Source organism: Delphinus delphis, chromosome 17 (genome assembly GCF_949987515.2).
Source record: "Delphinus delphis chromosome 17, mDelDel1.2, whole genome shotgun sequence".
Lineage (NCBI taxonomy): Eukaryota > Metazoa > Chordata > Mammalia > Artiodactyla > Delphinidae > Delphinus > Delphinus delphis.
This window is the reverse complement of record NC_082699.1, coordinates 627211-652297: the sequence shown is the minus strand read 5'-3', so window position 1 is coordinate 652297 and position 25087 is coordinate 627211. Positions and strand designations below refer to the sequence as shown.

Sequence of the window (25087 nt, the reverse complement as noted above, 5' to 3'; positions counted from 1 at the left end):
CTGCTAGATACAAGCTTCCCAAGGGTTAGGAATAGTTACGAACTGAATGTTTATGTCCCCCTCCTCTGCCTCTCCCCGCCCCACCAGTTCATATGTTGGAGTCCTACACTCCAATGTGACGTGATGGTAATGGGAGATGGGGCCTTCGGGAGGTGATTAGGACATAATGCCACTCTGCCATTAGGATCCAGTAGATGCAAATGGGGACAAGGGTTTGGCTGGGAAGGCCCCTGTAGGAAGGCTGCGGATCCCACGTGGCATGGCGGCTGACACGACCGGGCGGAGGAGGTGGCGGCACGGTCAGGAGCTGTGACTTGGGTGGGGCAGAGTGCTCACGTGGTTGAGAGGGTGATTACACACAGGAAGTTAGAGAAAGTTACAGGGAGGAAGATGAGAGCCCTCGAGTTCCGGGACAGGTGCTGATTCTCTCTCGAGTGCCTACAAGCGAACAGGGAGTGGCTGTGGCACGCGGCTGTCCAGCTCTGAGCTAAGGTCCAGTGGAGGCTCCTGCAGGACTGAGGGCATGCACTCGTGGGCCGAGAGCACCCCTCCCCTGGCCTCGGCCCTCTGACTTGGGTGCTGCCCCAGAGAGCTGCCTAAGGTCTCCCAGAGACCACAGGCTCCTCTCGACTGCGGAAGAAAGAGACCTTAGAAATGGCTGAGCTCCATCCTGAGACTCCTACTTTCACCCCGGAAAGGAGGCTTCAGCTGCTCCTTCCTTTCTACAGCCTGCCTGTGTCAGAAAGGGGCCGACATGCCCGGGCTGAGAGCCGGGTGGGTTCCCCCTGGCGGCTGCACACCCAGCGCTTCACCAGGGGCTGCAGCCCCACCTGCACAAGGAATGGACTGACCACCGTGTCAGCACAGAGTGCACCCAGCTCAAGTTCAACAGTGTTTTTCTCTTTTGGTACTGCAGCAGTTTCTGAGAGAGATTATCCTTTAATAAGCTATGCAACACGATTTGAGAAAAGAGAGATGGATTACCTGTGGTCTTTGGTAAATCACTCTGGCATAGAAACTGCAACGGGTACAGGGGCCATCAGTCTGGAAAGGTATTGAAAACAGAGAGGAATGTCTCCCCAAGCTCACGGACACAGCAAAGTAACTGAGACCAGGGTACAAACAAAGACGCCACCTGGAGAATTTCTCTTAAGAAGCGGGGAATCGGAGGCTGGTAAAGCTTCGAAATAGAGTCTTCTTCAATTGCATCAATTTGTCCCAGGTTTGGATGAGCAGTGAGGACGTAACAGAAGCTAGGAGGAGGCAGATGAGTTTTTTCCTGTTTAAAATGAAGGCGAATGTGTTGTTAAAAGACTCAAATACACTATTAATATAAATCTACTCTTTAATAAAGACCTCTTTATTCACAGATGCAGGCTGTTTCTCTGGAAGGCTCTGTAAGAGACGGGTTATGTTGTTTCTCTCTGGAAACAAGCATAAGAACGTCTGTGCTTTTGAGTTTATTACCAATTCAAGATTTCATTTTAGAAGTTTATTCTTCAGAGTACACTGAAGACACCATTTAGAAACGTCTTCCCTGGAAGTAACCTAGAAATGGCATTCCTGACCACGAGGCTGCTGGCCTAGCACAGGACACAGCCACCGTCTCGGCCTGTGCTGGGAAGTCAGCTACCACACAAGCACGGCAGCCCCGTTCTCAGCTTGGGGACTAAAGCCCAAAGCAGCCGCTGCCAGCCTGCTGGACAGGGCTCAGGGCGGGGAGTAGGGGCACATTTTCATCGCTCGATTTTGCTACCTGTGAGCAACTGGCTGCCATAAGCAATGTGATGAGGAAGGAAAGGGAAACCCCTGGCTGAGCTGGCGGCTGAACCGATACCCATGGGTTTTGTTTACTGAGTTTTTGCTCTAATTGGTAACTAAGTGTTGGTTCTACTACTGACAGGAAGGTGGCGGGGAAGCCACCTGCTTCTTATTCGGTACGAGGCTGAGACCCTCAGTGCACAGTGGCCCTCGACGATGGGGGTCGAGAGGCGTCACGTAAAGTAACCTCAGGAGGCATGCGCGCGGCACCGTGTGGAAGGCAGCCAGGCCGCAGCCTGTGAGCGAGGCGAGTGGGTCTGGATCTCTGTACCGGCTCGTACCCTCTGGACCTGGGCTTCTTGGGGATGTGCGCTGTGGGCTGGCACTGGCTCAGCGCCTGGTGGCCACAGAGCAGGTGCGATGGGGGGTGTGGGGTTGGGGGACGCTGCAATGCTGGGCTTACCTCGAAGGCTGGCCCGTGGCCTGGTGCTTTCAGAGGCGCCACTGGAGGCCACATGGTGTCAATCAAACTGAAAAGCTCTGTCATCCTGGAAAAAGAAGAGATGCCTGGTCAGTGAGCTGCTCACAGGCAGACCTGCTCCACAGACACCAGGCCAAACGTCAAGGAGCCACCATTCAGGACGGTGAAGTCGGGCACACAGACAGACAGACCTTGGAACCTGACTGCACGAGAACAGGAAGGAGACTGTTCATTAAATTATGATGCCTCTGATATACCTGGAGAAAACTCTAATTTGAAAAGACACATGCATCCCAATGTTCACCGCAGCACAATTTACAATAGCCAAGACATGGAAGCAACTTAAATGTCCATCGATGGAGGAGTGGATAAAGAAGCTGTGGTGCTCATATACAATGGAATACTACTCAGCCATAAAAAAGAATGAAATAATGCCATTTGCAGCAACGTGGATGGACCTAGAAATCAACATACTAAGTGAAGGAAGTCACAAACAGAAGGACAAATATCATATGATATCACTTATATGTGGAATGTAAAAAAATGATACAAATGAACTTATTTACAAAACAGAAATAGACTCACAGACATAGACAACAAGCTTACGGTTACCAGAAAGGAAAGGGAGAGGTATAAATTAGGAGTTTGGGACTGACAGACACACACTACTATATATAAAATAAACAACAAGGACCTATGGTATAGCACAGGAAACTACACTCAGTATATTGTAGTAACTATAATGGAAAAAATCTGAAAAAGAATATATACATATCTGTACATGTATAACTGAACCATTTTGCTGTACACCTGAAACCTGTAAATCAACTATACTTCAACTAAAAAAACTATAAAAAATTATGAGGCGATACCCGGAAGAGAGGCGGAAGAGAAATGGTTACACAGAAAATATTTAAGGACACGGAAACATATTCATGATACCCTGCTAAGTGAAAAGCAGACAACAAATTATAATGTCTCTCTCTCTCTAAAAGATAAAAAAATGTTGTTAGTGGTTATCTGAGTAGAACTTAAAGGTGACGTCTATTTTCTTCCTTTGGTTTATGTATTTCCTATATTTTGCAAAACAGATATGTGTCACTCATAGAATAAAAAAGTTATGAATAAGTTATCTAAAATAAAGAATATAGCCAGACACAAAAAGACAAATAGTGTATGAGTCCACTTATACGAGGTCCCTACACCAAACAAATTCACAGAGACACACAGTGGTTAACGGGCTGGGGAGCTAGTGCTTCCTGGGGACACAGCTTCACTTTGGGAAGATGAGAAAGTTCTGGAGGTGGATGGTAGTGACGGTCGCACAACAATGTGAAGGTACTTAGTGCCACTTAAAAATAGCTAAGGTGGAAAATTTTACGTAATGTACATTTTACCACAATTTTAAAAATCCTGTTTTAGTTGCAAAAAAAAAAAAAAAAGAATATACATCATAAAGACTTCTTAGACTTTGCCTTAAGTTTCAGCAATGTTTAATCAATTTTATTTATTTATTTTTATTTTTGGCTGCACTGGGTCTTCATCGTTGGGTCTTTGTTGCTGCACGTGGCTTTCTCTAGTTGCAGCGAGCGGGGGCTACTCTTCGTTGTGCGCGGGCTTCTCATTGCAGTGGCTTCTCTTGTTGCGGAGCACGGGCTCTAGGCACGTGGGCTCAGTAGTTGTGGCTTGCGGGCTCTAGAGTGCAGGCTCAGTAGTTGTGGCACACAGGCTTAGTTGCTCCGCGGCATGTGGGATCTTCCTGGACCTGGGCTCGAACGCGTGTCCCCTGCATTGGCAGGCAGATTCTTAACCACTGCACTACCAGGGAAGTCCCTTAACAATGTTTATATATAATAATGTTGTTTACTTTTTAAAAAGCTTGTGGCCTTAATAATTAATGTTACATATTCTTATTTCTCTCAACATTTAAGAGCAAGTACTATTTTTTTTTTTTGTGGTACACGGGCCTCTCACTGCTGTGGCCTCTCCCGTTGTGGAGCACAGGCTCCAGACGCGCAGGCTCAGCGGCCATGGCTCACAGGCCCAGCCGCTCCGCGGTATGCGGGATCCTCCGGGACCGGGGCACAAACCTGTGTCCCCTGCATCGGCAGGCGGGCTCTCAACCACTGCGCCACCAGGGAAGCCCTAAGAGCAAGTACTATTTTAAGTGCTTAGGATCCAGCGGTTAACAAAGTCGAAACACTCAGAACTGAGAATGAGGGTCTCAGCATCACGGAGAACAAGACTCAAAGCTTCCCACGGTCTTTCAGCCCCTCACACCAAACACAACAGAATTGTGGCCCACAGGGCGTGGCCTACAGCGAACACCAAGATTCTGGGTCCAAATCAAGCACAAAAGTGGTAAGCGAAGGGGGACACACGAGGGAAATTCACTCTCTCCCTCTCCTGACAGCAGCTCTTTGTGTGGGTGACTGGACAGGGCTGGGCGACCAGGGCCAGTTGAGGTTCAGAGGCAGCTGGCTGGACACTGGGTGGACGCTGGGGGCCCGCTGCGCCTCTCTTCCGGGGATCATCCACCCGCTCCTGCCCTGAACATCCTGCTTCTTTCCACACAGCTCGCTGAAGGATAGGCACCGAAGCGCCAGCCCACATGAGGGGTTGGAGACTCGGTGAACGAATAACCAGCACTCATACAGTCTCATACACACCCACACAACTTCTGAGAACCTTGCACAAACAGAGTCGTGTGGTGCATGGCATGTTGAGTTGGCTTTCGTCATTCAGCACAATGTATCTGAGATCCATCCAGCTGCTGTGGCATCAGCAGCTTGTCCCTTTTTACTGCTGAGCGCTATCCATGGTGTGGATGTGACACAGCTCGTTTACCATTCACCTTTGAGGAACATCTGGGCTGTTTCCAGTTTGTGGCTATTACAAACACTTGGGTACAGATTTTTGTGTGAATGCAGGTATTTGTTTCTCTGGATAAATGCCTAGGAGTGCAGCTGCTCTGATAAGTATGTTCAGTTTTTAAAGGAACTGCCAACTCTGCTCCTGGGGGGCCACACCACCTTACACGCCCACCTGCAACATATGAGAGATGGTTTCTTCACATCCTCACTGGCACCCGGTGCTCTCACTGTTGTTCACTTTAGTTTTTCACATTTAGTTGTTTAGGAGCATGGTAACATCTCACCATGGTCTTGACGTGCTTTTTCTTAAGAACAGTGACGTCGAACACCTTTCCATGTGTTTATCTGCCATGTGATGTCCTCTTTGGAAACGTCTCTTCATGTCCTTTGCCCATTTTCTACCTGGACTGCGTGTGTGTGTGTGTGTGTGTGTGTGTGTGTGTGTGTGTGTGTTTACTGTTGAGCTTTGAGACTTCATTATACAGTCTACGATACAAGGTTTGCAAGTATTTTCTCACGGTCTGTAGCTTGTCTTGCTTTTTGTTGTCATCTCAGAACTCTTTACTCGATAAGTCCCAAAGGTTTTCTTTATAGTTTTATGTTTTATATTTAAACCTAAGATCTATTGTGAGGTATGAGATTTAGGCTGAGATTAATTTTTTGCCCATATATGTCCAGTTAGTTGAAGACTATCCTTCCTCCACCAAATTGCTTTGTTTGCACCTCGGTCAGGAATCATTTGGCCATAATCCCACAGGCCGCTTCCTAAGTTCTCTCCACTGATCAGAGAGTCATCCCTCCACCAATGCCGCAGTTTCTTGTAGCCATATCATAAGTTTTGAAATTGGGTGTGATTTCTCCCACTTTATCCTGTTTTCAAAGCTGTTTTATCTACTCTAGTTCCTTTGCATTTCCAAGCAAAGCCAATCAGAAGCAGTACGCAGAGGGCAAGATGAGAGGGGCTGCCCCGGAAGGAAGACTTCTGGTTTGCAACAGAAAAATGTTGGCGTGAAAACAAAAAAGAACAAACAGAAAACACCTGGAAATGGAGACGGTGGTAGTACGAGTGAGACACCTCAGTCTCCTCGCGAGGAAAGGGCCCGAGTAGCTTCTACTGTTGAAAATGAGGAAACATTCATGAACAGAGTTGAAGTTAAAGTAAAGATTCCTGAAGAACTAAAACCATGGCTTGTTGAAGACCGGGACTTAATTACCTGGCAAAAAGAGCTCTTTTATCTTCCTGACAAGAAGAATGTGGATTCCATTCTAGAGGATTCTGCAAACTACAAGGCATCTTGAAGAAACACAGAAAATAAGGAGTATGCTGTTAATGAAGTTGTGGCAGGGATCAAGGAATACTTCAGTGTAATGCTGGGCACTCAGCTGCTCTGCAAACATGAGAGACCGCGGTATGCTGAAATCCTTGCAGATCACCCTGATGCGCCATGTCCAAGGTGCATGCAGCGCCACATCTACTGAGATTATTTGTACGTGTTGGAGCAATGCTGGCCTACACACCTCTGGATGAGAAGAGCCTTGCTTTATTACTGAATTATCTTCATGATTTCCTAGAACACCTGGCAAAGAACTCTGTTTAGTGCCAGTGATTATGAAGTGGCTCCTCCTGAGTACGAGTGGAAACCTGTGTGAGGTGCTTCTACGCCCTCATGTTTGGATCTCGGTAAACACATTTTTGTCAGTCCTTCTCTTGTACAAATGACGTACTTTGGAAACGTTAGTGTATAACAGAAATGATGTTTGTTTTCTGTTTGATTTTAAACAGAAAATAAAAGGGGTTACAGCTCCTTTTTTTCTTTTTTTTTTTCTCTTTTTATTTCAAAGTTGCTACCAGTGTTTTCAATGACGGACAACAGAGAGACGTACTGTAGAGTGTTTCACTGCTTAGCTGCCAAAGCTGCGTCTGAATGCTGGTGGTTCTATTCCTTTGACACTACGCGCTTTTACAATATGTGTTAATGCTATATGACAAAATGCTCTGATTCCTAGTGCCAAAAGTTCAATTCAGTGTGTATAACTGAAAACACTCATCCATTTGTGCTCCCCGCTTTTTCATGGTGCTTACAGTGAAGAGCCCATCCTTTGCAAGTCATTCATGTTGTTCCTTAGGCATTTTATCTTTGCTCAGATTGTCAAAGAATGGTGGCTTGTTTCATGGTTTTTATATTTGTGTCTAATCACGTTTTAACATGATAGACACAATGCATTGTGTAGCTAGTTTTCTGGAAAAGTCAATATTTTAGAAATTGTTTTTCAGATCTTCAATAAATTTTTTCCTTAAATTTCAAAAAGAAAAAAAAAGTTTAGAGTAGGCCTGGATATATCTACGAAAATTTTTGCTGAGACTTTAATGGGTTTTGCGTCAAGCCTATACCATCTTTTGGGGAGAACTATAGCACCTTTACAATGTTGAGTCTTCCACTCCACGCACATTGACACCTTTCCATTTATTTAGATCTTCTCTGATTTCTTTAATCAGCGTTTTGTAGTTTGCAGCATACAAGTCCTGACATGTTTTGTTAGATTTATACCTAAATACTCCTTTTTGGGCAACTGAAAATGCTGTATTTTTAATTTCGGTTTTCAAGGGTTCATTGCCAGTATATAGAAATGTGACTGACTTGTGAATGTTAATCTTGTATGCTGCTACTTTGCTGAACTGACTTACTAGTTTTAGGAATTTTTTTTTTCTTTTGTAGATTCCTTGGGATTTTCGACATAGACCATCATGTCATCCAAAGTAGAGACAGTTTTATTTCTTCCTTTCTGTCTTTTTCCTTTTCCTTGCCTTATTGCGATGGTTAGTCTATTTAGTACTTTTAAAGTACCCTACCAGAATCTAACATTTAACTTCAAACACACTGATATAGAAAAAAAAACTCTGAGAGGACATCCAGGACAGCAAATACGATAAACAGCACGTGAAGAGTGTCAGGGTGTGATGCTGGCGACAGAACGCTGGCAAAGCTGGATGAAGAGAAAAAGGCTGACACTTAAAGGTCACGTGCAGACCAATTTCTCTCATTTCTTCCGTCTTTCTCCCCACCCCCCAGCCCGATGATGAAACTACTCAAAGAAAAGCTGGGCCAGGACAACAAAAACTACTAATCCAGGTGGACTTGCAGAGAAAAAACAAACACACCCCCTAGTCATTCTCTGCACATCTGCTTGAAGCTAAACGCCTGCTTTTACCAACTGGACTGGCCGTCTTGGTGACTTCAGAAAGTGGTAGAATACTACTGAGAGACAGTCAGACTTTTATTATCTATTTGCTAAGTCTGGGAAAGTCTAAATTTCAAATACTCTTTGTCTTCCATATAACCTTGTGAGCAAATAATGGAGAAAGGATACCTTAATTTCCTCAAGAAACAGGTCATAATCTACCTGCCAACAGGCTTTTACTGCAGCTGCCTTCACTAAATCTTAGACTTTTAGAAAAATTACCTAAAGATGAACTTTCCTAGTGGGAAAGGTGGGTAAACTTGAAAAGTGACCTTTGCGAAGGCAAACGCGGCTGGTGACTGGAGTGCCCTGGAGGGAGCCGAGCACACTCCCCCAGACAGTCCCTGTGGCCCAGGACCCAGGGCCTCCTCTAGGGCGGGCTCAGCTCTTCCACTCTCTCCAAGGCAAAGGCCGCCTCTGAGTGTGACCAGCTGCTGCAAGTGTTAAGAGGTGCCTTCTCGCACATCTTCACTTGGGGAGACCCCCCCAGGAGAGCCGGAGGAGGCTGGCCGCACCACATTCTTTGAATCTAACCGGACTGCTTGAGACTTGGGACCGCAGCAGAGGTGGCAGGTCAGCGGGAATACTGCTCCTCAGGGCCAGGCCTCGGGGCTCCCACTCCCCGTGCTTCTGGAGCTGGGTGTTCGCTCTGGGGGGCCTGGAGCCTGATGGGGCGCAGAGCGGACGCCTTCATCTGCACTGCAGGTGAGTCCTGAAACCTCCTGGCCCCGCTGTGCTCCCTGCAGGACTCTGATGCTCCCGCTTCTAAACCTGCAGCGGCTGAGGCGGGTGGGAGCGGCGCAGGCCTTCTGGGAGGGTGCAGCAGCACGAGGTAGCTAGAAACAGCCAGCCGTCTGGGACACATGCCTTCTACAGGCTGGGACACAAGCCTGGCTGGCTGAATACCTTGTTCATGCGCAAAGGCCTTGGGGTATTGATTAAAACAAAACAAGACAACATTTTCCAACTCATTTGCAAGTAAAAAAATTACAAATACAGAGCACTGTAGTTAACTTCAAAAACATTTTCTATTTTGTTGTTTTTTTGTGGTACGCGGGCCTCTCACTGCTGCGGCCCCTCCCGCTGCGGAGCACAGGCTCCGGATGCGCAGGCCCAGCGGCCATGGCTCATGGGTCCAGCCGCTCCGCGGCATGTGGGATCTTCCCGGACCGGGGCACGAACCCGTGTCCCCCGCACCGGCAGGCGGACTCCCAACCACTGTGCCACCAGGGAAGCCCTGATTTGTTGTTTTAATAATTACCAGCTCCCTAAGAGAGAAAAAAGTGCTGCAAAGATTATTAAGTGTTAGTACACAGATAGAGATACTTACCTGGAGCAAAGTTACTGATTTCTTAGAATGAGAAAACCCATTCTGTTGCCTGCATTTTGTTGTTTGTGGGATATTCTGGAAGCTGTAAAAATCTAAGTAGAAAATACACAAATGAGTCACAAAGGGAGGAGACCGACTTGAGGCCATCTCCGAAAAAAGTCTCACAAATTCAGCGTAGGAGTCTGAAATGATGCCCACGTGCAGGTGTCTCTCCTGGACGGACGAGAGCCCAGGTTTGCCCTCCAGGGAAAACGATCAAGCCGAGACCCCACATCAACTGCTGAATTTCTGGCTGAGAAAGGCAGCCTCTAACCCTTAACCCGACGCTCTCGACTGCTCTGACAAGAGGAAGAGGACCGGGGCTAGTCCTGGGGCAGCCACGGCAGGGCTGCCTGGCGCAAAGGAGAGGCCACGAGAACAGAGTGTGCCTGAGGACGACAGCAAGAGGAGTTTTAGGAACATCAGAGATAGACGGGGAAGGAGCAGGGGCTCTGGCCTCACCACTACCCGAAAGGATGCTGAATGTCCATATTTCACACTGATTTTATAGACCGGCGCAGCCTCCCTGTACCGAGGGCGACGGCCAGTGTCACCTGGAAGCAGGACCCCGGCTGCAGCCCATGGGGAGGAAGCCCGGCGGAGAGCTCTCCCTGAGCTCACCAGGTTGTTCCCCGACACGCCTGCTCACCAGGCCTGTTTTCTATGTTATTTTAGAGTTATTTTTCCATCTGATACTGCCTCATCTAACTACTCCCAAATCTTCACCGGATAATCTAAGACTGCCTGAATCACTTTCTTTTGGGTGTGGGTGGGGTGGAATTTGCTGCAGAAGATTTAAACCACAATGGTGACGTCACCCTCAAGATGGGACGCAACCTGTTCACTGAGTTAATTCATCCTCAGAGATCTCAGAATATTTTTTTTAAACGAAGCATTTATATTGGTTGTAAAATGTTCCTAAAATTTTTCCGTGCAGTTGCTAATTTCTCTGTACCTACTGTTATGTAGTACTCATGGCTTTCTAATAAGACAGATTACCTGGAGATGGAATATTTCAGACCAGGGATTCTGAAAGCGGGGTCTGGAGACCCCTGGGTCTGTAAGACCCTTTCAAGGGACCCGCAAGGCCAGAACTATGTCCTGAGACCTTACTTCCCCTTCTCTCGTGAGTGTACAGTGGAGTTTTCTAGAGGCTACACTATGTACAATACAGGACTGACTGAATGCAGAGCAGAGATGACAATCCATCGTTTTCTGTTAGTCCAGACATTAAAGAGATCTGCAGAGAACATAAAATAAGGCTACTCTTCTCACTAAGGTTGTCTTGGTTTAGAAAATATTTTTCATAAAAATTCTATTTGTTATTATTTAATGGGTTTATTTTTAGGATTTTTAGGTGAACTAATAAATATTTAATTTTTTCCATTTTATTTTCTAATATAGTAGTTATTGATCAATATAACCACATTTAAAAAATCTCCTTGGGGGTCTCAGTAATTTTGATGAGTATTAAGGAGTCCTGGAGACCATGAAGCCCGGAAGTGTGCCACTCAAGATCCACTCTCTACCATCTGCCTCCCTCCCTCCGTCTCCCTCTGTGCCCTCGACTGTCTTCCAGAAGGTAGCTTGTGTCACCTTACGTCCTTTTATGTCACCCTCATACACACACGAGACAACCTCGAATCAACTAAACAAACTTTTGCCTTGATACTGAAATGCATTTCCTTCAGAGGTTTGGCTGCCAGAGCAGACACTACCAGATGGCCCAGGAGATCATGAGCAAACTGATGGGAGCCATGGCAACCTTGAGATCCTGAGGAGGTTAGATAATCAGCGACTAAACTACATCATTATGCTGGTGAGACAGGAAAATGGGGCAGTCACTTTGGAAAACACTTTGGCATCGACCCAGCAATCCCACTTCTAGCTATCTACCCAAGAGAACCGAAGACTTATGTCCATATGTGCATCGTGAATGTTCATAGCAGTATTACTATTCACGACAGCCAGAAAGTAACATGGAAGCAAGCCAAATGTGCATCAACTGATGAATGGATAAATAAGTCTGGTACATCCATACAACAGAGCATCAGGCAGCCATAAAAAGGAGTGAAGTACTGACACACGATACAACATGGATGAACCTGGAAAACATGATGCGCAGTGGAAGAAGCCAGGATGATTCCTTTATACGAAGTGTTCAGTATATGCAAATTCACAGAGACAGAGTGCAGATTAGTGGTTGCCAGGGGCTGGAGGGTGGGGAGTGACTGCTCGTGGGGAAGGCGTTTCTTTTGGGGGTGATGACACTGTTTCTGAATTAGACAGTGACGGCATCATGTCGGTCAGGCATTCTGACCTCAGAGACCACTCTCTGCTAAGAATATCCCACAAATACCTTATAGATGTGGGGAATTACTAAACATTTTCCAAGGCTAGTTCAATGAATTTCAGGACAATATTTTTCAAATTTTATTCAACAGATAGAGAAACTGAAGAAAGGAAATTAAAGACACACACCTGAAATTAAGCCTTCTGCACTATTTCTTTGAACCACTGCTTAAATTATATAACTATAAAAGATAAATTTGTAACTTTGGAAGGCCTCACGTTTTGTAGGCTATCTGCTAGTAATATTAAAAAATATCTTTCCTAATCTAGATTCTTTCCTCAAGATCTAGGATATAAAAATATTAACTAGTGCAACTTTGTATTATAAAACAAGTTCTTTTTTTTTTTGAGGTACGTGGGCCTCTCACCGTTGTGGCCTCTCCCGTTGCGGAGCATAGGCTCCGGACGCGCAGGCTCAGCGGCCATGGCCTCACGGGCCCAGCCGCTCCGCGGCATGTGGGATCTTCCCGGACTGGGGCACGAACCCATGTCCCCTGCATCGGCAGGCGGACTCTCAACCACTGCGCCACCAGGGAAGCCCATAAAACAAGTTCTTTGCACATTTCTGTTCTACCTCGGCAGGAAATGACACACACACACACACACACACACTCAGCTACAAGGGAAGGAAGGAATTCTTGCTGCATGCTGCTATCTGGAACTGCAGATAGTTCTTAGGCTGGTCTCATTCCCAGGTGGTCCTTATCATTTCAAAAGTGTCACATGATCTACTCACCAGTGTGGAAGCAGGAACAGCCACATTCCACATAAAATCTGTCAGCCCAGGTTTTCTGATAGATGCGTATACTTTCGACCAAACGCTATCACCAGTGCGCTCTGATACCTGAGACAAACCTGTCTTCTCAGTCTATTCTATTACCATGAGCTCACATGTGAAGTAGCCTCCCTTCATGCACTCTTCCAAAGACAGCCTGCTGTTCCCATTGGGAACGCTATAAAGAAAACCACGGAGGAAACCAGAGGACTGCAGTGATCTTGGGGGGACGGGGCGTCACCAGGAGGAGCACGCTGGGGGTGATGCCTGGACACCCAGCACATTTTGTTCCTTGAATTTGGTGGTGGCTTCATGGGTGGCCCTACCAGTCGTTCACTGCACTCTGCAACTGGGGATCGCCCATACGTCTGTCGTGTTTCCCCATAAAGAACCGTAAAGAAGGAGACAGGAGCGCACACACTGACGTCTGTTGCTGCGAAGAGGCAGAAAACTGGAAAGGGACACCCTTAAAGATACCAAAGGGAAAAGCAACCATTCTTCTTTGTTTACAGACATGCCTACGTTCATGAGAAAGATGTGGAGTGAACACCAGTGGAGAGGGGAGTATTAAATTCCCTTTACTCTTCGTGTGACTTATTTTTACAGCAGCAACCAGTGAGAGCAGCGGCTGTCCTACTACCTCCCTTGCACATAATGCTGAAGTGCCTGATCTGAGGCTGCTCACAACACGCAGTCCCGGTCCAGGTCCAGGGGCCTTCGGGACCATCCTCTCCACTGTCAGTGATTCTAGGGAGAGGAGCAAATTCTCTTGCTTTAAAAAAAAACAGTAATGAAAATGATCTTTCTTAAAAGTCGTATTTTCATTAATAAGTGTCTAAGTAAACAGAAAAGAAAAATGCCGAACTGGACCTGAGGCCCCCAGTGTCATTATTTCCTACGGATCTGATGCTCCTCCTGGCCACTCAAGATAATTCCAGCACAGACGGCTCACTGCTGTTGCTTAACAAAAACAATGGAAAACACCAAGAATCTAACATCAACACCCCTGACAAGAAACGGTCAGATTTCTGACTTGAGGGCCGGGGATTATGACTATAAAGCAACTGGGAAATTTACAGAAATGAATTCCCCTAAAACTGTAAGTAATTACGTGTAGGCTGTAGCACCAAAGATGCAGGCGCTGGACTCTGACGGACCGGGCTCCAGGCCCACCTCACAGACGTGCAGCCAAGTTATTACTTAGTTTCAGGAGCTTGAGGGTCTTTATTTAACAACACAATAATTTGTTTTTCAATAAAGACTAATTTATTTTGTCCTGAATTTGGCGGTGGCATCACGGGTGATGCCTGTAGTGAACTATAGTGAACGATGCCACCACCTAATCTGCCATCTAGTTGGAGAGTTGAAGGAAAGGAAAGAGGGGCTACAGTGACAGTGAAACTTCTTTTCTTTCCTCTTCCGTGTCCCGCATGAAAAGACAGGCATTTCACTGGCCAACTTATAAAGATTTAAGAGTACTCTACCTATGATAAAATGCGTAAGACTCTGCACATTTGAGAAGGCGCTTAATGAAGCATAATTAGGTATTTGCACCGCGTATGTGAGATTAACAAGGAACACCCCACTTAGCTTCTGAATCACATGGCCCAGGGCCCTCACAATAACGGCTACTGCCACAGGCTGTTACCCTGAGAGAGGGAGAGAAAGAACCTTACTGATGTGTGCAATGTTCAGAGCTGCAATCAGTCCTCAATGCTTACTTTCCAATCACGTGGCCCTAGGAGCTGGCTGGGGGCTGGGTGGCCCGACACACCACCTCCCAATTTTGAACAGAATAGCTCCACATTGGTTTGTTATTAACACGGAGCTTCCTCTTTGGATTCTATTTTTTTTAAGTTCAAAAGTTTTAAAACTACTGGTCCCCTACTGGTAGGTAATTATGATTTTTGTGAGAATAGGGCAGGGAGAGGGGGAGTATTGAGATTTGTAAGAGAAGGAATGAATGAAAAAGCAAAAAAAAAAAAAAAAAAATTCCTGCCCATTTGCTGAATTCCAGGCTTACTGTGCTGCCAGGTGAATTCACCAGATAAATTACTAACCTGGAGGGACAGGGAGCAGTTGCTTTTATGTTCTTGTATCAGCAGATCTTCCTTCTGGTTTCTTTGATCCCTGTTTTAACTAAATCTCTCTGTACTTTTTAACTCCACTGGGTAATGGCTTCATTACCCATTCTCTCCCATTATCATCAGATAATTGACAAGGCCAGCAATTTCCAACTGGATTTATTTTCTTTCCTGGAAAAAAATGGAACACTCCCAACTTCTAGTTATATAGTTCTTCTAAGTTACTCATCTTTCTCTTCCTGTTTTATTTGTAAAAACAAGACAAGAAAGACTTACATCAATGTTGGCCAGAGTTTTACTTTTCAGTTAATTAGAAAAGAGAAACAGAGGAGGAGGGAGGGAAGAACCACTACTTCTGCATGTTTTAGGGTGTGCAGGGCCGCTTCCGCGTGTGAGCTCATCAAACCACCCAACCCCGGGGGGAGGCAGAGCTACTCGTCCTGCTGACCACTGAGGGTCAAGATGCGACTCAGGGGCAGTGGTTCCAAGGCCCCCAACTTCCCCTCTGATGCCTCCGTTCAGTGACCAGCGACGCTCCCTCCAGAAGCTTTGGGTTTGCTTCTGAACAGCAAGTCCCCTCGCGTCAGCCAGGCCGACACAGCCAAATCACCCCAAGTGAACTGGGTTCTACTCCGTCCCCCAGTCACTGGGGGAAGGTGGTGGAGCAAGGGGGTGGCCCTGAGCCGCTTCTGAGATTGCTACTGAAAGAAGTCTTATGTGGCCAAGAGCTACTGGCACAGTTTGCTTTGGTTCAGACTTCATTTCTTAGTCAGGTATTTACTGAATGCTCTATTAACTGCTACGGAGGACATGAGGACACCAGGCTAGATAACACTTGGCTCCAGCATGACAGTCTATTTTTGGTCAGAAGATAACAGGAATGAACTTATGGGTGGGAACGTGCTCTTCCATGGGTGTCTGCCTAGCAACCAGATGAACCTACAAGTCACACCCTGAAGGTCTTCTCGGCGAAGCCCCACCCACTCCAGCAAAAATCTTCTTAGACTGTCAGTGCTTCCCCACTGGAAAGTCAGACTGAACTGTGAGTTCATCCCTGCGTCCACACCCAGGTGCTGTGTTAACGAATGACTGATGGAGAGAGACATGCAAGGACCAGTCAGAGCAGAACTTCTTTACCTAACTGAGGGAAGGGTGAATTTATTTTTCCTGGATAGTTTTTGAAACACTATTAGATCAGTAATCTTGACAACAGTTAACGCTTGGCCTACACAGCTCAAAGGTCTCTTTCAGGAGGTCTGCGGTTCTCTTCCCTCCTCTTCCTGTGATCAACCTGGTGGGTGTGTCAGGCCTTTTGTAATCTGCTGGTTTTCCCCTTTGTCAATGTCTCTACCACTGATTAGGTAGATAGATATACAATAGTTTTCTTAAGGATTGTTCATTGAACAATAAAGGTAATGACTGATTTAGAGGGGTGCCCATTTTACTAAACATATATCCTAATTTCCCCAAAATAACCCTTATGGTTAAGGTTAAATAATCGGCATTTGCTTTCTGAGCCCCTATTCCCTAGTTGGGTCTTTTTGAGATATGTGAAATTATGCCCAGATGTTTCATTTAGAAACAGTTCTTCTCCAACTGGACTTATGAAACATTTGTAGTTGTTTTTATAACTCAGTGTAAACACTTTTTAGGCAGTCAGTTCATCCCCGCCCCCTTTAAGGACTGAGGTGAAATTCACTCAACATGAAATTAACCATTTTGAAGTGCACAGTTCAGCGGCACTTAGCACATGCCCAGTGCTGTCTAGCCCCAGACTGTCGCCATCACCCCATCAGACCCTGTGCCCGTCAGCGGTCACTCCCTGCTCCCCTCCTCCTGGCCACCACCAACCTGCGTCCTGTCACATGGGCTTGTCTGTTCTGTTCGTTTCACATAAACGGGACCCTACAATGTGTGGCCTTTCGTGCGGGCTTCTTTCACTCAGCACCACGTTTCACACGGGTCAGTGCTTCGTTCTTCTCGGGCAGTTCTTCGAGCATCACTGGTTTCAGGATTTAGTACATTCTCTTTCGGTGACATTTTACTCTCCTGCCATTAACTTGGGTGGTGAACCTACCGGCAACAATTTTATTTTTCAAAATGATGAAAGAATTCTTAAGTATGTCCCCTTAAAAGAGGATTTCCAACCACAGCAATGAGCAAAAAGATTCTGGACCTCAAACCCCAAGGGAATTCTGTCTCTTTAAGAGGCAGCCTTTCTGAAGAGGGGAAATCAAAGGAAGGAAATTGCCACTGAAGTTTCTTTCCCCAGGAGAGCTCTCACCACTGCTTATTTCCTGTTAAAGGAGCAACTGAGATGATCCCTCCACAACGACCCTAACCCACACGCATCGACTTGTGCTGGACGATCCCTAAAAACTCCCTCTGCTGTACCTCCATGTACGTGGGTCACACAGGGTCTCCCAGGAGACCAACGCCCTGGTGCCCAAAGTCACAGTGGAGCCTGACCTCTGACCAGTCACCCTCACCTGATCCAGGCCCTCCTCCATAAGATGGGATCCCATCCTGGATAAAGTGCTTTCACAACAACCTCAGGCGTTACCCACTAGACTTATTAGTGAGGAGGACCCAGGGTCTTGAGTCCAAGGTGCACAAAAGGCGTGGTCCTCACCCTGCACTGGACACTGGTCTTGGGACCAACTTAGTCTCTATTCTTCCCACTAAAATTGAGCACCAATAATTACTGCTCAGAAAGTACAAGTGTACACATTCAAATCTCGTTGAGGAGAATCTAAGATGAACCCAAGCAGACAACGAATGTGCATTCCACAAATACTTATTATGAGCCTCTCGAGTGCCAGGAATTGAGCCACATACAGGAAACACAATGGTGAGCGAGAAACAGAGCGTTATGATGGGAAGGCCAGCCTCAGACACTGGCCACGAGGCGTCCTAATCCACAATGGTCTACACCATGCAGAGGGGCAAGACCAGGTCTGCATGTCAAGAAACCGCTGGGACTCAGAGCTGAGCAGCTGGGACACAGCACAGGCCAGCTGGGGGAGCCATCCCAGGGCTCCTCAGACCACTGTTAACGCTTGTGTATTATTGCTAAAATGTCACTCAAGTTTACATGACAATATACCCCTCTGGTGGGACACAGGTCCTGAGAATCCCACACAGCCCTGAGCACTGGACCCAAAGCAGCGGCTGCAAGAGACAAAGGCGCCACCCGGAGAACGGGAGAGTGCTCTGTCCCCCCCCCCCCGCCCCCCCCAACCCCGGGCCAGACCAACAGCCCTAAGGGCACCGGGCTGGGGAGCAGCATGGGGGCTTCGACGGCCTTCTGTTTCCTGACCATGGGGTTAGTTTGTGATCATGCTAACTAAGCCTGGTTTCTAACTTAAAGTTTATCAGTACTTAATCTGTTACCTTTAAAACAAAAGCTGGCATTTAAACAGTAACTATTAATCAGACCATTCTCTGAAATACACCCCCCTCGACGTGCCCAACCCCTCACTCTATCCTCAAAGCTGACCAGATGGACCCGCTCCAGGGGGTGAGTGGACGGCTAGATCAGGGGGCGTGTCCTCCCGCCCTCCTGTCCTCAGCCCCAGGCCCCTCCCGTTCTCTCCAGGGTTCCCAAATCTGAACCCGCCCTCTGAGCCGGGCAAAGTGGCTGCTCTGTAACTGGCACTCGCCGGTTGGTGTCTTTCGAGACCTCCTCCTGGCTCTCCTGCTGGTCCATGAGCTCTGGGAGAAAGGGGCTATTTTACACTCCTGGCATCCCCACAGCTCCCAGGAGAGCGCCACCCACCCCCCTGGCCCCCGAAGCTACTGGAAGTTAAAAATCAGTGGTGATGCATTCTTCCTTCTCCTGCCCTCAACTGCTGCAGAAGTTTCCAAATCTGCACCCCTGCCCAATCCCTCCTTCTATTTCAAATCTATTAAAAGTACAAGAGTAGAATAATCTTAACTCTATTTTCATTTTTATTACCTCTTCTTCTCTCAAAAACTCCTAGGGGCCCTAATTTTCTCTTGGATCAATGCAGAATCCCTAATAATAGGATTTAAGGCTTTGTCTAGCTGACTTTTTATTTCAGTATATTGTGGTTTCAGATAAATCCCAAAACTCTAGCACAGCAGCAACCAGCCAGGGGCATAGCACAAAGAGGTCCTAAATATTTAACGAACAGATGACTGAATTATACTTTCTCCTAATCCTACTTTTATGTCTTCACAGATAACATCTTACCAATTTGAGGAAAAGACCAGCCATTTAAGGCCCCATCACTTAAAGCAACAACCGCCCAGGATCCCTGGGCAGGTCTAGTCTCCAGTTCAAAAGGAGGCAATTCATGGTCAAAGATCTTGTTAGTTGCTTCCCTGTCATTCTCAGCACTCAGATAGACCCCTCTGTATACGGTGAGTGCTGACTAAATGCTCTGCAACAGTCTTCTCCAGTACGTTACTCTTAAAGAGATCTAAATAAAATAGTCACTTATACATTAATAATGTATTTTAGACAGATTAGTGGCTTTTGTTTTAACAGGTAGGAACGTAAGTATTAGCAGGACTTTGAATTGAAAGAGGTTCCTCTCCCCCGCCAAAAATATGCTAACTATATTTTCCATACTTATAGGATTAAGATGTTGCAGAAAATCTTTTTTCCCTCAGTATTACCCTATCACATAAAAAAAAAGAGCACATAATAATCAGCAATAAAAAGATAAAGCTCATACACAGAACTAAGACACAAAAGTAAAGTGAGTTTTCAGCCTGTCTGACCTCTAAACTGTTGCAGAGGCCACCTGGGAGGACAAAGGTCAGGGGACACGCCTCAGCCCCTGGACAAACAGCCTGGAGTCCTCCAGGGACGCAGAGAGCCAGGGAGAGGCACATGCCTCAGCAGTGTGGTTTTAAAATGGTCTTTTCCTTTACATCCAGGGTATTTTTCTGACTCTTCTCACCCTAACGAGTCAGTATGGACACACAACTCCAAAAAGCGGTCAGAGAAATGCGACAGACATGACAGCTGTTTTCCTGCAACTCTTCCCAAGGCGGCAGGTGAACAGGGTGGGACGCCCTGCACAGGCCCAGCCCCAAGGCCGCCAGTCCACCCAAAGCGCCACAGGGAGCAGTGACTTCCGTCACTGTGACTGTGGACCAGATGAGACCGGGGAGTTAAGATTTCAAAGGCTCCACGATCAGCCCAAACATAAAACTATCTTCCAAATGGCAAAAAATAATTTTCTATATTAGATATTGGAATTATATAATTATAATTAATCATTTTAGCTTGAATTCTGGGAACTAAGTGTATTTCATTAAGGTTTATCAGAAATGTATTTTGTTAAGGTTTATGAGAGTTGCTATGAAACACAATAATTGGGGGGGAAGAAAAGAGACAATTTGTGTTTACTGGGCCGTGGATGGATGACTGACAGTGGATGATGTCACTAATAGGCAATTATAACATTCAGCATTCCAAAACTATTTAATAATTTGTTTTGAAGAAATACAGCTTCCAAAAGAACAAAAAGACAATCTTAATATTTATTTGGATAGTTGCATGCTAAAATAAAGTTAAACACATAGGATAAAGAAATTAATTCCAACCTAAAAAAGTATCCAATACTTAGTCAAATTTTAGTCCAACTTAAAAATGGATGGGTTCCAAAAGTTTGTAAATGAATTATTCAGAATAGTCAGTGCATTTCCCGTGGAAAAAACATTTCCTATGGCAATGTTGTAGATAGTAGCAAGGCTTCCAGTGTAGCCCACAAAAACCAGATTAAACATTAGGTACACATATGGCTGTACAGCATCATGGTAGCAAAGCATGTACTTTTTAGAGCAAAGCCCCTGGACCCCTCCTGGCTCTGTCAGTCCCCAGGAGTATTTCCCTGGAGTTGGGTCCCCCAGTCGCCAGCAGGAAGTACGTCCCCAGGAGTGGACTCCTCTGGCCTGCAGGACACCAGGACACCTGCCAGCTGGAGGGGCTCCACTGAGGCGCCCGAGATGGGGAGCCCCAGTACCCCGGCGTGCTCAGGTGCGAGGCTGGTGCCGAATGTATGTCAGGGAGGTCTACACGGCCCCGGTGGGGTTAACGCCGTCAGGCCAACGCCACAGCAGCACCTCACTTACCACCACTACACGCGGTCTTTCCAGATGCCTGTGATTCTGAAACTGAGGACTACATGGGGTTCAGCCTTCGAAACGATAAGGTTCATGTGACCCACTTAAGCTTTCCAAATATCTGGGCAGCTCCCTCCCTACTCCATAAGGCAATTACACTGTAACACAGCCTCCCTGTAAGCAAAACGAAGCATTTGTTACGAGCCGAGTGTACATGAATCAATGCAGGGCTCACAGGGGCCTGTCCTTCAGGAAAACAGGGTCCTGGGTGGAGCCGCCACTCAGCGGCACGTGAGAGACACATGCGGCACAGGGCGGGGCCGGGGAAAGCGGGCTGCCAGTCAGTTTGGACGGAGCACGGCGGAAGGGCCGGTATGCAGACCACTGGACTAGGAGCAGCGCATACGCCCAACGGCGCCTCCCAACAGAGCCTCCCAAGGGCTCCTCCCAACAGGCGCCTCCCAAGGCGCCTCCCAACGGCTCCTCCCACCCGCACTGTTACAAGCTCAGACGTTGCTCTAAGTAAGACAGTAGCATTAAGACAGCTAAAATTACACACTGCTTGAGGAAAGAGGCTATGATGAGAGAAACCCAAATTCACCGTTTACACTAATTCTCTACACGACTGGATCGTTCCACCGAAAAGGTTTCTTCTGCTCCCTAATTCATAGATTAAGATGCTCACTGGAATGGAACAACCCACGCTGGGGCCAGATCTATGTACCACCGCCACCCAAAACATCTAGCGCGAGGAGCCACGAAACGTGACAGAAAACAAGCTTTCTTGCTATGGAAAGCAAAAAACGTGACAAATTAAGAGTTTTGCTTAACACTTATAAAATGCCTTTTCACTCAGTTATATTTTCACTTACATAACTGACTCATGCAAAGCTGCCTTATTAGTACAGATAAGGAAAAATAAAGAAAAAACTTTAGAATTAAAATACATATATATGACATTTTTAATCCTAATTTTAATAAAATTGTGAATCACTAAACCTGCATAATTATTTTTGTTGTCAATGATAATTTTTCTTCCATAAGTACTTTATGGGCTCCACCCAACTCGTGGCCTTGTCTTAGAGGCAGACTCTAGGATCCTAGTTTATTGTCTTTAAAAATGAAATTACAGATGTTACTGTAGCAAACTGGATGCTACTGTGGTGTCCTCACCTTCCTCTGGTGACCTTTTGCAGAACCTTCATTCCCGCCAGCCTGCAGGACTTGCCCTCCAACTCCCTGTCCTTCAGGACGGCGCCCTCCGAGTGCACCTCACTGAAGAGTCCAAGGGCATCTTGCACGAGAAGGCAGACTCTACAAAAAAGGATCCACATTTGCTCTTTTAGGAGACAGTTTTTGATTCAGTACAGAGACCAGAATTTCCTTCTCCTTCACTAGAAATCCACTGTAGATCCACCGCAGAAATCTACTTCCATTTAAAACATTTCAAATTATGTTTTATCAAACACTAATATTCAAAGATATTAATAGGTATTCCTTGAAAATTATCACCAAAATGTTGCTAGCAATAACTTTTCTAAAATTTACTTCATCAGATCTATGGAGAAAAAAATACATTGAAATCACATACAATTATTACTATGTTCAATTCTTCTTGCAATACGATATTTTATACCCAAGAACACCAGGAAATATCCCTGACTGCTCGCTTGATGCCCATATGGTTTTAGTCTGTTCAGGAGCAATATGTAGCAGGTGGTACCCAGAAGAATGTCCTATCTATCTTAAATATATTAGTCTTAACATTTCCATATGTGTGACATTATTTAATATGTTGTAGCTATAAGACATTTATATAGTACAAACTCATTTCTCATGGTTGACTGGAAAAAGAAAATTTTACACAAAGAGTAGGGTTCTGTGGCTTATAATTAGGTCTGGATCAAACAAGTGAAAAGCTAGAATACTTCAAAATGAAGATGAACAATGGTGGCCTTTGGATTTTACAAAAATGAGGAGCTGAGTTGCCTAAAGTAGAAAAATTAATGTTCAATCCTACTGACTTAACCTCAGGATTTAAAGGTCAAAAAGAAAGTGGGATGTAAGTTATTTGTTTCTTCCAGAATTCTGAATATTGTCCCACTGCCTTCTAGTCTTCCACTGTTTCTAACGAGAAGTCCCTTGTTACACGAGGAGTCACTTTTCACTTGCTGCTTTCAAGACTTTATCTTTGGCTTTCAACATTTTGACTATGACGCATTTGGGTACGGGTCTTTTTAGGTTTATCCTACTACAAGTTCATAGAGTTTCTTGGATGTGTAAAGTTTTCCAGTCCAATTTGAGCCATCTTCAGCCATTATTACTCCAAATATCTTTTCTGTTCCCTCCCCCACTCCCCTGCCCTTCTGGCGCTCCCATTACATGTGTATTGGTGCACTTAATGGTGTTCCACATTTCTGAGGTTCTTCATTCTTTTCTCCCCTTAGAATATTTATTTGTCATTTGTGAGATTTCCATAATAGTGCAGAGATAATCATGGTATGTTTTAATTCTTCATAAAGACTAAGTTATTAAAAAGTCTTCACACGCATTTTTTTAATTGCTAAAATACTCTGCGGTCATCAATTTGAGATTAAGTTTTAACATCCTATTGAAATTACAATCCTCTTTTCTTGGGGCAGAGTTTTAAGCTTGACAAAGGGCTTACAAATGTGCAATGCTTCCCAAATCTGCATGTCATGTGCACAGGGGCTATGCTACTCTCTGTATGTTCCAATTTTGGTGTAAGTGCTGTCAAAGTGAGCACTTTTCATTCTGTCTCTCCTTCGGGCTCCATTATTCTAGATCCAAGTCCATGGATTCTTTCTTCTTCCAGCTCAAATCTACTGTTGAGCCTATCTAGTGAATTTTTCCTATCAGTTATTATACTTTCCAACTCCAGAGTTTCCATTTGGTTCTTTCCAGTTTGTGTCTTTTTACTGATATCCTCCTTTTGATTAGACTCTGTCACCTACACACTGTAGTCTGGAGACATGGTTCCCTCTGCTCTTTGAACGTATTTATAATGGCTGTTTTAAAATCTCTGTCTGCTAAGTCCAACAACTGGGCCCTTCAGAAGCGGCTTCTATCATCTGCTTTTTCCCTCATGTACGGGTCATGCTTCCCTGTTTCTCTGCAAACCTTGCAATTTTTGGTTGACAACTGGGCGTGCTGGATAGTAAATTGCGGCAACTCTGGATCCTTGACTCCTCTCCGCCAAGGGTTGATGATGTAGTTTACTCACTTGCTCAGTGACTGTCTGCACAGCTCTTCCCTGCAGGCTGCAGTCTCTGATGGTCCTGCTCAGATTGTCTTCTTGTTTTCATCTTTTCACATGGCTACCCAGAGGCTGCCCCTAGGTCAGCGAAGCCACTTATTAGTGAGAGGCTGTGCTTGAGCATCCTTAGCCAGTCAGACTTTTAATCTTTACCACTGGACATGTGTGTCTTGGAGGTTGATCTCATAGTTCAAGGAGTGCAGGTTTTTGTCCTCATCCCTCTCCTTTGGCCAGAGCTCATATTTCCCCTCCCTAATCACACCTGTGAAGATGTGGCCTTGGGCAGGTCAGACGGCCAGACCTGTGTGCGATTTTAAAGTCTGGCTTCCCAGAGCTGCCCCTGGTTCAAAGCAGCCAACTGTTCATCTAGTGTGGTTGGAGGTGGTCCTGAGGCCTTCGGGGAAGTGAGGCTCGTACCCCAACCTTCCCATGCGGGCTGTCAGTGCTCCTGAGAGCACACCCTTCCTGTCTCTCAAGTCTGACTGTGATTCCAGGAGGGCTCTTGGTGGTCTCTTTTCCCTGATTCTCTCTGCTAACTTTTCATTGCTCTGTCCTTTGCTTGTTGATAAAGAGTCAGGAAATTACAAGCACTCTCTGAACCTCTCTCCACCAAGAGCCTCATTGTTTTCAACAACACTCATGGGCATGGAATTCTCCCGCCATCTCATGCAGCCCTACAGAGCTCTTCTTCTTCGCCATAACCTGTCTCCCTCTGGGCAGTGCCCCCTTTGCCTGGACTGACACCTCTGCTCTAGAGTGGGTGCGGGGGGGGGGGT

At 46.0% G+C, this 25087-nt stretch overlaps 1 protein-coding gene and 2 pseudogenes across 2 annotated transcripts in view; 1 reads left to right on the top strand and 2 right to left on the bottom strand.

Annotated features, from left to right (window-relative positions):
* Positions 1–25087, bottom strand: part of SPIDR (scaffold protein involved in DNA repair) — a 353204-nt gene that overhangs the window by 20361 nt on the left and 307756 nt on the right. For both annotated transcript variants that reach the window (XM_060035355.1, XM_060035356.1), the window contains exons 11-14: positions 22208–22348; positions 2225–2309; positions 1136–1279; positions 985–1044 (exon numbers count right to left, since the gene is read on the bottom strand). In XM_060035355.1, coding sequence (XP_059891338.1) covers positions 985–1044; positions 1136–1279; positions 2225–2309; positions 22208–22348 — 430 coding nt within the window. The remainder of the gene's footprint in view (positions 1–984; positions 1045–1135; positions 1280–2224; positions 2310–22207; positions 22349–25087) is intronic.
* On the top strand, positions 2325–6765 carry LOC132413375 (mortality factor 4-like protein 1 pseudogene; annotated as a pseudogene).
* Positions 23701–23801, bottom strand: LOC132413436 (U6 spliceosomal RNA; annotated as a pseudogene).